Source organism: Lygodium microphyllum, chromosome 17, assembly GCF_053477565.2.
Source record: "Lygodium microphyllum isolate KBCC chromosome 17, Lygodium_microphyllum_v1.1.10, whole genome shotgun sequence".
Taxonomy (NCBI): Eukaryota; Viridiplantae; Streptophyta; class Polypodiopsida; order Schizaeales; family Lygodiaceae; genus Lygodium; species Lygodium microphyllum.
This window is the reverse complement of record NC_141151.1, coordinates 33,315,979-33,328,502: the sequence shown is the minus strand read 5'-3', so window position 1 is coordinate 33,328,502 and position 12,524 is coordinate 33,315,979. Positions and strand designations below refer to the sequence as shown.

Genomic DNA, 12,524 nt, shown 5'->3' with positions numbered 1-12,524 from the left:
AGAGGTCTCCCAATGCTAGAAATAGTCATGCCTTGGTCTAAAAACAACCACCTTTTGACTTGAATAATGGTCACCCTAACAAAGAGTGCAAGGTTGATAGCAATCCTATAATAAACACAAAGGCACTTATGATGCTTGCATAAAAATGCTGTTAATATACGGGCCTATTCTAGTAGACCCAAAACGCTGCAGATTAAGGGATTTTCCTTTAGAAACATGGGTCTAAATGGACAAGAAAGAAGCTGCCCAGCTTGGTAGGAGCCACCTAGGTGTAGAACGCAACTTGTCCCTATACAATGCAGCCTGTTATGGCCTAGAAACAAACCACCCAACACTATATGATGTCAAATACAAGGGTTGCGATGACGTCGAGCCTTATCTGTCATTCATGGACAGTAACTTCTCTTCAAGATCTTTGTCTTCCATGCATGGCTCTAATACCATGTGAGAGTATACAATGGAAAAAGGAAAGTGAACATAGAGAGAAAGAGACAAAGAGAGAATGCAAGACACAAAAGGAATAATGTGACCACAACAACTCAAGGTACATGATTGCAATAGTTAGCCCCAATACACAGCTCTACGCATCAATGTGGGTGGGGAATGGTAGTAGGGGGATGAAAGAATGAGGAAGGTTGGCTAAACATGAAGGATCAAATGATGGACAATGAGAGTGGTCGGAGGGTCGGTTGCATATATATATAAGTGACGAAATTGTAAATCAAGCCAAAATTCTAAAAATGGCCAAAAGTGCCCCAAAAAAAGACACTAATATGTCCTCCACCTAAAGTATCTAAAATACATAAAATGACAAGAAAATACAATGTCAAAGCGCCTAATGTCCTTGTATGACTTAGATGAGGCTCATAGGCAGGAGATCAATACACAAGACACACATGTCTAAAACATAAAATGGCAGCCAAATTCAATGTCACAACTTCTAATATCCTTGTTTGACTCAAACAGAGGCTCGCAAGCAAGAGATCAACACACAAGTCACACATGACTGCTAACAAAATCATCCTAATAGCATCATACTCACATCCATAATCCATAATTTGATGAGATGCTCGCTGGCTTTCATACCCATAATCAAATATAATAGATTAAAAAATAATGTTTTTAGAAAAAGCATACCTTAGGCTTTCAAGTCCTCTAGCTCATGTTCACATACCATTCCCTTTGTCCTCATTAACACAAGTGTGGCATCAACACCATTCACATGATTCTCCTAAGTAAGTGCATCAAACATACATAGATCCCCCCACAAAAGATAACTTCATATCTCTCACCTAACTCATATGTCTAATGACATTAATATCATTGCTCTCGAGCTCCAAGACAAACTCCAAACTATAATATCATATAGCCTCAACCCTCACTATACTACTTGCAATCCCAAGGAAAAGCCATGCTATTCATAGAGGAAAACCTAGAGTATTGTCCTAGAAAACGAAAATTATCATTACAAAACCATCCAATTTCCTCTTGTCATAAAGGTAGAAGACCATTATTGCTATCTCTCACCATAGCTAGTACATGAGTTAACCTTTCATCCATAGTCATGACTAAGACTCCATCCTTCATGTGTGCAATCTTCCTTACATTCTTCAAATTTCACAAACTCTTATTTATCATTACATGGAAGGTCATTCTTTCGCATATCCTCCTCCCTTCTCTAATAAGCACCTCGTCCTTTATTTAATGGTCTATCTAAGCTTGAAATATGATTTCTTTCTCCACCTCCTCCACATATATCTTGAGTTTTGTGCTTTTGTTGAGGAGCGCATGCTTTGGCATCTACCTCCCAACTCATCACCTCTACACTTTCTCTTGTTGGTCTTCTTAGTGATGTCCCCACGCCAAATGCATCACCATCTTTGCTTTCTTTAAAGTTTGAAAGCTAGGCCCATAGCCACTTTTTCACAATCTTCAATAGCATGCACATGTAGGGTTGATTTAGCATGTTGTTGCCACATATGCATCCTACAATATCATCTTAGAAAACTCATATCCCATTAGTTGTCATATCCATGTTACTAGCTCCCCTTAAATTCAAAGTATCTCATATACCTATCATCATAGGGTATCATCATGGAAACTTCCCAAGGAATCCATCATTTTCAAAAGTGCATACCAACACTAGGTCATTCAAATTACTAAACTTGAAACTAATGATATATGCATTAGTTTTGTCATTTTGTACTATCATACATAGCTTCATGATGACATATATACTTTCATGGTCAAGATATTGAGTCACAAACCTCAACACCAACCATAGTCTTTGTGCCAAGCTAAAAATTTACAACACCTTCAATAGATGTCCATGGATCCAAGAAAAACCCTAGAACTCCTTCCTATGGAAAACATAAGATTGCTAGCTATTTAACCATCCAAATATGTTTTGCCAAGATGCACAAAACTAGTCCTTCCTTTTCTTATTGTGGGTTGCCCCTCCATCATTGTCTCACAATAGTAGTGAGAGAAAGAGAGAGAGAGAGCTAGAGAATGTGATTTTTCTTAATGGAAAATGAGAGAGAAGGAGGATATATGGCTACTAGAAAGGGCAGAGCTAGGCTGATTTTCAAATGTAGAAGTAGGGTAGTTTTTTACGGAGCTACGAGGGCCTTCTCTAATGTCCAACCACTTACTCCATTTAACTTGTATGTAATAGAAACTTTTTCATCAACACTTCAGAGGGGTGATGTCCCAAGATTTAGTCGCTTGCATGGGCATGTGGTTGGAATCACCACCTATCCTCTTGTCTCTAGCAAACTAGTGCGTGCCCATTGACGTCATCAAGTTAATTGACTACTTCCATGTCTTCTTTCTCAATAGCCACCTCATCTTCAAGATTGTGGAAATAATCACTTACTATAGCACCAATACATAGTTTGCCATCTACCTACCATACCTTGTATCACCCACCTAGTTGTGCTAGTTAGCTCCTCCACTACTAGAGCTATTCACAATCATCTTTTCTTCTCCACTAGTACCACCATGTCACCTTGGCCAAACACAACACATCTCTCTCTCACCTTTGATATCATCTACCAAAACTCTCTCCTCGAATTAAGATCTCTCTCCTTATCATGACACCTCTCTCTTTGATATGACAAATTTTTCTCTCTCATCATCACAAGTTACAACTAGTTCAAAAATTTAGAAATGATTAAAATTCTGATAATCACATCTACATGCAATGTCCCTTTATGCTTCAAGATGGTGTGCCATGGAGTGGTAAGAAACTGATGTAAACCCACCTAGTTGTGCTAGTTAGCTCCTCCACTACTTGCGCTATTCATAGTTGTCTTTTCTTCTAGTAACACCATGTTACCTTGGCCAAACACAACACATCTCTCTCTCACCTTTGATATCATCTACCACAACTCTCTCCTCGACTTAAGATCTCTCTCCTTATCTTGACACCTCTCTCTTTGAGGTGAAATTTTTTTACAACTAGTTAAAAAATTTAGCAATGATTAAAATACTAATAATCACATCTACATGCAATGTCCCTTGTGCTTCATGATGATGTGCCATGCAGTGGTAAGAAATTGATGTAAAACACTTTATACTATCCCAATTATAATAGAAAGAGGATAACTTCTTGATCTACCTAGCACCTCCAACACATGCCTCTCATGTTCATCCCTCTTCTTGTGGTAGCACCTCAAATTGCCTTATTCAAGAAGAATTCAAACTTATCACAGTGCCTAACCATCATAATCATTATCAATGAATGGTTCTTTTGTATATATCATGAAATCTTGCAACAAAAAGTAGATTAAGGACTTAATATATACAAAAATACCCCCTAGAATCTAACCTTCACACAAATACAACATGTCCTATGCACAATAAGAAAATTGTAAGAATATCCAACTCATCTCCTAGTAGTAGAGTCTAATAGGCTTGCCCCCAAGTTTGATGCCAATGGTATATTGAGCCACACTCATGTCAAAAGAGCTAGTATCTCATACTGCATACCCACATAATCCTTGCTTAAAGATGTGATGGCCATTGGGCATAAAGTCTAGAGGATATTGCACATTCATTGAGAAAGAAGGCAAAGGAGAACCACAAAGAGATACAAGATATCATTTTCATCCACTTCTTCATGTACACAATACATTCCTCCCTCAATGTGCTCCTAGGTTCGTGCATAAAAAGAGCTAAGGTTCATGTTTCATTGGTTTGAGGTTTGAAGGCTATAATTACGGGTTGAAAGGGAAGTTTGCATCATCAAAAGCTATCAAAATCAAGTTTTGTGGATCCCTTGTGTGTTTGTTTTGTGAGTTTTGATGTCAAATCTCTTTAGATTAGATCAAAGATCTATATAGGCACTATGAAGGATGTTGGTATTGATTATATGTGATCCTTGGATTGGAAGATGTGGGTTTGTCTATGAAGATCCTAAGTTCGAAGGAGCTATTGTATTTGACAAGGAAAGTGTGTTTGTGTATTCGATCCTAGATAACCTATCATCCCATACAATTTACCCATGGAGCGGAGATTGTTATTTTCCTTCTAGATAGGCAATAAGTTATATTACAAACTCACATTTATACATAGATTATATCATTTTCTTTAGAGTTGATAAATGGTTTAGATGCCCTAATCTTTTCTTTGAGGTTAGTTGGGCTATATATTCATGTATTAGCTCAATACTATTATGATCATCTCTTTCACTATTCACATATCTTGAGGTGATTCTAATGTTCTATTTAGTTCCTTGGTTTTGGTTTGGAAAGTACCTCATATGTTTTTAGCGGTCCCCTCCAACAATGTTTATACTAAGACTTCCAAAAAATAACAAAGTAATGAACTTCAAGCTATTCTTTAGTAGAAAGAAAGAGGATGCTTCTCAGTTTTTGGAAGACTTTGAGGTGGCTAAGGGCTTGTGTCATGGGAGACTTCAAAAGAAGACACATACTTGAAACTCTTTTGTTTAGTAAAGTAAGAGGAGCAATAAGGGAATGGCTGATGGAATATATAGCTCAAGACATTGCAAACAAACCTCATGGGACAATCAATTATGAAGAGCTAAAGCAAGGTCCACTTCAAAAGTTTACTATGTTGACAATGCTAGTCTAGTCTTGAGAGATTGGCTTTTATGTATGGAAAAAGAAAATCAAAGCATGGTGTCATGAGAACATGTATTTTCGAGATCTCACTTAATATGTGGATTAATTTTAATCACATCGCTAAGTAAAAGTTACACATGTGAAGTGTAACTAGGATTAAAGTAAATTTATGAGTGTGGGACCTGAGGAAATCATGAGATGTTAAAGGCAAAAGTTGCTATATGTTATACTGCACAATACTTAGTGGTAATTGGTGCCAATTGTTGGCCTAGGTCATGCATTTGGCCATAAGTGTTAGTTTATGACACTAGAGAAGTAGTGTTGAATGGTACCTAATGCCAATCTGATAGTCAAAGATGGCACAGAGATACTCAAGAATGGAGGTTGCTTAGCAAAATCCCCATTGTACATCAACTTCTTCTTCAATTAAGTTAAAGAAATATAAAAAAAGGCACCAATTTCGGGATGAACACATGATGTCCATTGTCAAAGATTGTGAGTTAATTTGCATATCTCAGTTTTGTAATAAATGTTACTACTGTAACTAAGTTATAATCGAGAAATTACCACCCATCCATGGAAGGAAGGTTTAGTTGGGTAGAAGGAGAAATCCCCTACTATCCTAAAAAAAGATGATAGTATTACTAGCTTAAGGACTTCACTCTAACTCAAGATAAAATTGGAGAAATTAGCAACTAATGAGAAGATAGTGAAAATTGCCAAAGAAAAGAATGAAAGGTGATCCCATTAGGTCAATTGAATGTAGATAAACCCTCTCTACTACTATTCATTATATGCAATCCTTGGATTGGAAATTGAGAGTTTGGGCATGCCAATCTACTTATTCGTTGAAAATTTTCAACATTCTCCCTTAATCATATTAGAAGCTCTCTTCTTGTTCTTCTTGGATTCTAGGCATAAAACCCCTTTGCATTTTAATAGGCACCAATACTCTCGATTTAGAAAGAGAGCTTCTCGGAAAAGAAAAAGATAAAAAGGATTGGAGTTACTAGCCCCAACACAAGAAGAAAGATATGAAAAAGGAGGTGCTCATTGTTCTATGATTAGAGAGAGGAAAAAGGAAAAATTTGTTGCTGCCACCATTATTGATGAGATGATAAGCAAGGAGAGAAGCATAAGGGAGAGATTAGGCTACTACTCACCAATAGAAGGCTTGAGGGAAAAAGAGGTGCTACCTTCTTACTGCGTGATTTACCTTCATTGAGGTAGGTCAAATTGATCTTATTTGAGAATCATCATTTGAAATTCTCCCCATAGTTAGCCTTTTGATTCCGCATTAGTCATCTTTAACTTGACCTTCGTCATCTCTAACTTAACCTCTAGCATCTCCAACTCACCCTCCCTCAATCTCAGCCATCTCCAACTCGGTCTCCCTCCTCCCACTCTTCTTTGGCCCCTCTAACTTAGCCTCTACCATGTCCAACTCAGCCTAAAGCTTGTTTCCAACTCATTTTACACCTAGGATGCTTTACATCTAAGCCTCTAAATGTGTCAAAATAGAATCCACTACCATCCATTGGCTCATCAATAGTGAAGGGCTCTCACACTCTTCCTCTACTAGGGTTTAAACTTAAGAATGAGGCAAAATGGGAGTATATCTCAAGCCATGCAGAGATGTAATGTGTCATGAGGTGGCTTTTTATATGGTTTATCAACTATGCAAAGAAGAGAAGCACAATGATGCCAATCAATATTAACTATAATCTCTATAAGTACTTGCTACTCAAAGAGTGGTTGTAACAAAAGCATATCATTCTTGTGGGAATCTTTGTAGTCTAAATTGAGAGCACAATGTTAAACCATTAAAATAAGCATCTTGTCCTTCATCAAGTTATTCTAGCTAAAGTATGTAGATCTTTCAATCTTTTTGTAGAAGTCATATTGAAACCCCATTTCTAGCACTCTGTCCATAAGCTAAAGAGATTAAATTTTTAGTGCCTCACATCGAGTTGAACATGATATGATGGGAAATGTACTCTAGTCATTATCCATGTTTAGGGTCTAGGATGGGAATGATGATCAAGATCATTAAAGAATCATTGGCATAGCAATGCTTTTAACTTAACTTAAGCAACTAATAGTTTTGGCCCAAAGGTGAGAACGTCCCTTTTATTAAAGGCTAATAACATGGCAAAACGTGGAGTGCACTTTCTCCTACAAGGGTGTGCTTGGCTGTAATGAGACACTTAGTACGGTTCTACATTATCTATCCCCATGACAAAACAACACCCCAAGTTGGAGTGTATTGCAAAGAAAAGCAAACGAGTTGACGAATCCAACCAAGGGCTATGTAGAGTGCATGGCTTAACTCATTGGTTAGAGTTTTGATGTTTGAATGGTAGCCAAAAGAAGGGTAGTACAGTAAGATTCTCCTGTAAACAATCGCCCTTTGAAGGGGGGTCACAACCTTCTATTTTAAGGGCTGGGTGAATCGACGGAAGAGCATTGCCATTTAGGAATTATTATCAGGAGCTGCAACAATATTTCTTCAAGAAATGACTGGAATGAAACAACTCGTTGAGCTCGACTTTGGCTCTGGCTCCTGTCAACTTATGAGTGCTGTACTAATCTGTAGCCCTCAGTTCCTAGTTGAGGAAGACTATTGGCAGGTCCTTCTAAAACCATGCTAGCTTATTCAGTTCCCTGGACGTGTTTATAAGCATGTCACTGAATTCTAAGTTCAAAGAACATTGTGCATCTTAACGGTACGTACGTAGAAGTTGTTGAAGCAAGCGTTGTGTGTGTGTGTGGGGTAGTAAAATGCTGATACGTATATTAGTAAGGAGACTTACAGCGTTTGAGTATTGTACTGCCGCGGCTGAGCTACTAAGAAAGTGATGATCAGCATCATGCGAGCTGGAACTGGAGCTCCCCAAGCAGCTCTCAAAAAGGGCTCTCATGTTCCTGAGCTCACAAAAAGGGGGGGCGGGGAGGAAAGAGGAAAAACAAACACGATGCCGTTACAACAAGAAGCAACAAAAGTTTCCTGATTAAGATTTATGGCGTCATAATCACCCTAAACATAGCTTAATCAGCTCTCAGCTCAGCAGACCAGGACTCGAGCATCAGTTCAGATCGGTGAGGTGAGAGCAGGAGCAAGGCTTAAATAAATGAGTTGGCAGCTGGATGCAGGTGGGGTGGGTGACGAGAGGAAGTCACGGCACCGGCTAGGGTTATCTTGGGTAATATGGATGTATCATGGTGTCGGAGCATCGTCGCACATCCTTCATATGTTAGACGTTGTTTTTCTCTGTGTGTGTGTGTGTGAGTGTGAGCGAGAGAGTACCTGGAGCTGAAGTAGTGAAAGGCACGGCCCGAGGAGGAGACGACGAGGAGGCCGACCTTGGCATCGCAGAGCACAGCCAGCTCCTGTGCTTTCTTGAACAGACCCCGCCGGCGCTTGCTGAAGGTCACCTGCCGGTTCGCTGGGTTCTCGATCCTCTCCAGCAACGCCGCTCGCCCCATCCTCCTGAGTCCTCCAGCTCTCTCTCTCTCTCTCTCTCTCTCTCTCTCTCCTATTACCTAGTACCTACAGCAGAAATAGCTGGAGGAGAACCGATAACCAAACAAAAGCAAAGGAGGAGAATGGATCACCAGACAGAAGAAAAGGGAGGGAAGAAAGGGATGGCTTACCTATTTTTTCGAAAAGAATGAAAGTTACCAGCTAGCAGCCTACGGGACACGGCAACCACTTTTCGCCCGCCTCGCAGCCTTTTTCAAAAGAAGAAAGAGCTAACTTAACGCCAGACTGAGCTTGCTATATTTAGTGGAGAACTCCACTTGCCGGGCCTATCCCGGCAGGCCTGTCTTTTAGTGTCTCTCGTAGCGCAATGGGCCCATACAACCGATTCACGTGATTAATCGACGCGACATCTAGCCTACTCGAAGATTATCACGAATCACGATTCACACCGACGCTGAACACTGAACGACCATACACTATTTTCAGCAGTTATAGCAACTCTCTCTTTAGAAAGCATTAAATTGTATCCAAGTTCTTTAAAAACTTTTTTCTTTTTTTGGAAACGTAAAGTTGTATTAGAAATAATGGAAACTTCACATCCCTTGTCTGAATCAAGCATTGTTCTCCTTGGGTTTGCCAAATGCTAAAGCTTTCTACCCCAAGAGAGGGGAGGTATTATAAACTTACACTTGTTACACACTCAACACGGCACAGAAAGGTAACACGATATATGAGCTCAAAGTATACTCTTGTATTATTCAATCCAAAAAGCGGGACAACATAGACACATCCCAAGACTACACCCTCGTGACGCCGCACATAAGAGGGTTCACCACTGGGTAGAGGGAATCATACGTAGAGTGGAAACAAGGCAGGGCTTTGAGTCACTACTACTCCCTATATAGGTGCATTCGATAGCAACAGCATGGTATAGCTACAAAGCCCTTACACTCACCCTCGCTTTACTGGATTGCTGTCCTCAGCAATCTAAGGGTAGCGTTTGTTATTTGACTCATCTGGGGTCTTAACACAACTTTTCCTAGCAAGCTGGTTAGTGTCTGCCGGTCTAAGGGGACTGCGGGGTCTTAACACAGTCTATACTATTAGACTGGCCAGTGTCTGCCACACTAGGACTTGGGGGTCTTAACACAATCTTTTCTAGCAAGATGGTCAGTGTTTGCCCATCTAGACTGGAGACGTGGGGCTTTGTTTTTGGAGTTATTTGATGATTGTTACCATGCGGGTCCACCCTCGACTCGATTACATTTGAGGAGTGGAGGCACGTTGGGGTCTATGATTGAGAAGCGCATTGTTTTTGGTTTTCTAGAGAGGCTCAAGGGTCGTTGGAAGGAGCAGGGGAGTTCTCCTCGAGCCAAAGGGCGAAGGCTATAGTCTTTGATGAATCTCCGACAAAATACTGTGAAGCCGAGGAACTCCCACACTTCTCTTACAGTTTTCAGTACCGGCCATCTTTGGACAGCTTCCACTTTCCTAGGATCCACTTTGATTCCATCTGCTCCTACAATAAATCCTAAGAACTCCAACTCTTTCATTGCGAACTCACATTTTTCAGGCTTGGCATATAACTGGAAGTTGCCGCAGTTTCTCAAAAACTCGGCGTAAGTGTTGCATGTGCTCTTCTAAGGTTTTGCTATAGACTAGGAGGTTATCTATGTAGATAATGACAAAGATATCTATCTCCGGTCTAAAGACTCCATCCATGAGGCCATAAAATGTGCCTGGTCCATTGCTCAGGCCGAATCCTAATACTAACCACTCAAAACTACCATATTGGGTGCAGAAGGCTGTTTTTGGGATATCTTCTTCAGCTATGCAGATTTGGTGGTATCTTGATCTAAGATCAATACGGCTAAAGTACTTGGCCCCATGCAGTCTATCTAAGAGGTCTTCCATTAGGGGCATGGGATATTTGTTTTTTATGGTGATTTTGTTAAGGGCCCTATAATCTACACAGAGTCTAAGTCCCCCATCCTTCTTCTTTACAAATAATACTGGGGCACCAAAAGGGGATTTGCTAGGGCGGATGAACCCTTGTTCTTCTAGTTCATGTAGTTGCTTCTTCAATTCCATGAGCTCGGTGTGGTTCATGCGATAGGGAGCTCGGGCCGGTGGGGCAGACCCTGGGATCAGTTCAATCTTGTGGTCCACATCTCGCCTGGGTGGTAGACCCTTGGGTAGCTCAGCTGGCATTACATCTTTGAATTCTTCAAGTATTTCGGCCACCTTTGTGTTCGTGCTTTGTTGTTTGGGTTTCTTGTCATTTTCTTCTTCTTCAATTGGTCTGATCATACACAGATAGACCATATCTCTTCGCTTAACTGATTTTTCGACCTGCTTGGCACTGCATGTCATGATACGTGGCCTGATAACGGTCCATTGGACCGGTGCATTTTGGGTTTGGCCCTTTGGTTGGGTTGTAGTTGGCTTCACTATTTGGCATGATACTTCTGGCTTATTCTCCTTTATTTGCACCTTGATTGGGGTCCTGCCAGGCAGTTGCATTCTTTCACATGGTACTCTAACGCCTTCTCCTTGCATATCTAGCATCATTTCATTTGCACCTTTACCAAACATTGCAATGATATACTTGTCATAGAATTCCAAGCCCAATATCACTTCAAAATCATCCATGGGGATTACTAAGAAGTTGAGTTTTGCTTTCCACTTGTTGGCTTCTACTTGGACTGCAAAGACTTGTTTCACTTCCTTGGCTTCTCCTTGTGCAAATGTTACTGTTAATCCTTCTAGGGCCTTCGATAGTTTTAATCCATGTTTTTTTGCACACCCTGGTGTCATGAAGTTGTGTGTTGCTCCTATGTCCACCATGATAGAATGGTTTCCTTCGCCCACTCGGCCTTTGATGTGTAGATGGTGAACTGCCGCTACTCTGGCTGCCATGCATTGGGGTTGGGCGCTAACTGACCCTACCCTTGGGTGGTCCATGCTTTCCTCACTTCCATTTGGGATTTCTTGGATGCACGGTGGTTGTGGTTCTTCTTCTCCATATGCGCTAGTCACATTCACCCTTGATCTGGACTTGATGAAGCTGTATCTTCTATTGGGCATCTGTTTTGGTAGTGTGGGCCCCCCCATCTGAAACATCTAATTCCAACGGACGGGCTCGGGGGTCTCCACCATGATGTATTTGATCTTGCGGGCCTATACGATGTGCTAGGGGTTGGCCTATAGTGATTGTTTCCCCATTTTCCTGCTGCTCCTCTTGGTACTAAAGCGATTTGTGACACGGCCGTGGTGGTGGTGGTGTTTTGGCTCCTTGTATCTGTGAATGCCCCTCTAGGGGCATTGGGCCTTTGGTTCCATGAGTTGTTGTTGTTGAAGGTGTTGTTGAAGTTGTTGTTGAACCTGCTTTGGTTCCCCTGTGCTGTTCTTCTACCTTCCAAGTCCACTAGTCTTTCGGCCATTCTCATGGCTTCTGCTAAGCTTCTTGGCTCCTGTCTCTCCACATCTCTTCTAGCCCATTCTTGCATCCCAAACAAAAATCCATGTAATTTAGTGTATGTATCCATGTTTGGTAGCTGCATCATGATCAGCCTATATTTGCTGACATATTCTTTCATCTTCCCCTGTGTTTGCTTGAGGTTCCTCCATTCATCTCTCACTTTGAATTTTTCCATCTTTGGAATGAAGTAGTCCTTCAATTCTTCCTAGAATTCTTCCCATGAAAAGATGGTGTGGCCCTGCTCTTGTTCCAGCAGGTACCAACTGGTAACGTCCTCCTCCAAGTAAATGGATGCCACCTCCACCTTCCTGTCTTCAGTTATTCGTGAATACTTCAAGTACCTGTCCACCTGTGCGATCCATTTCTTCAGAACTAGCCCATCTCTCTCTCCCTTGTACTTGGCTGGTTGGGGCATCTTGAATTTTCCATAGTCATCTTCTGAACTGTCACTATCTTCCTCCTCTCTACG

The 12,524-nt window shown here is 40.9% G+C and overlaps 1 protein-coding gene across 2 annotated transcripts in view; it reads right to left on the bottom strand.

The window, feature by feature from the left end:
- The window catches only part of LOC148021768 (MADS-box transcription factor 23-like), a 65,714-nt gene extending 57,014 nt beyond the window's left edge, over positions 1-8,700 (bottom strand). The window contains exons 1-2 of one of the 2 annotated variants that reach the window (XM_087697292.1): positions 8,398-8,700; positions 7,904-8,015 (exon numbers count right to left, since the gene is read on the bottom strand). In XM_087697292.1, coding sequence (XP_087553418.1) covers positions 7,904-8,015; positions 8,398-8,576 — 291 coding nt within the window. In that variant the 5' untranslated portion in view covers positions 8,577-8,700. The remainder of the gene's footprint in view (positions 1-7,903; positions 8,016-8,397) is intronic. The other variant, XM_087697294.1, reaches the window with a different exon arrangement.
- Positions 8,701-12,524: the final 3,824 nt, after the last annotated feature.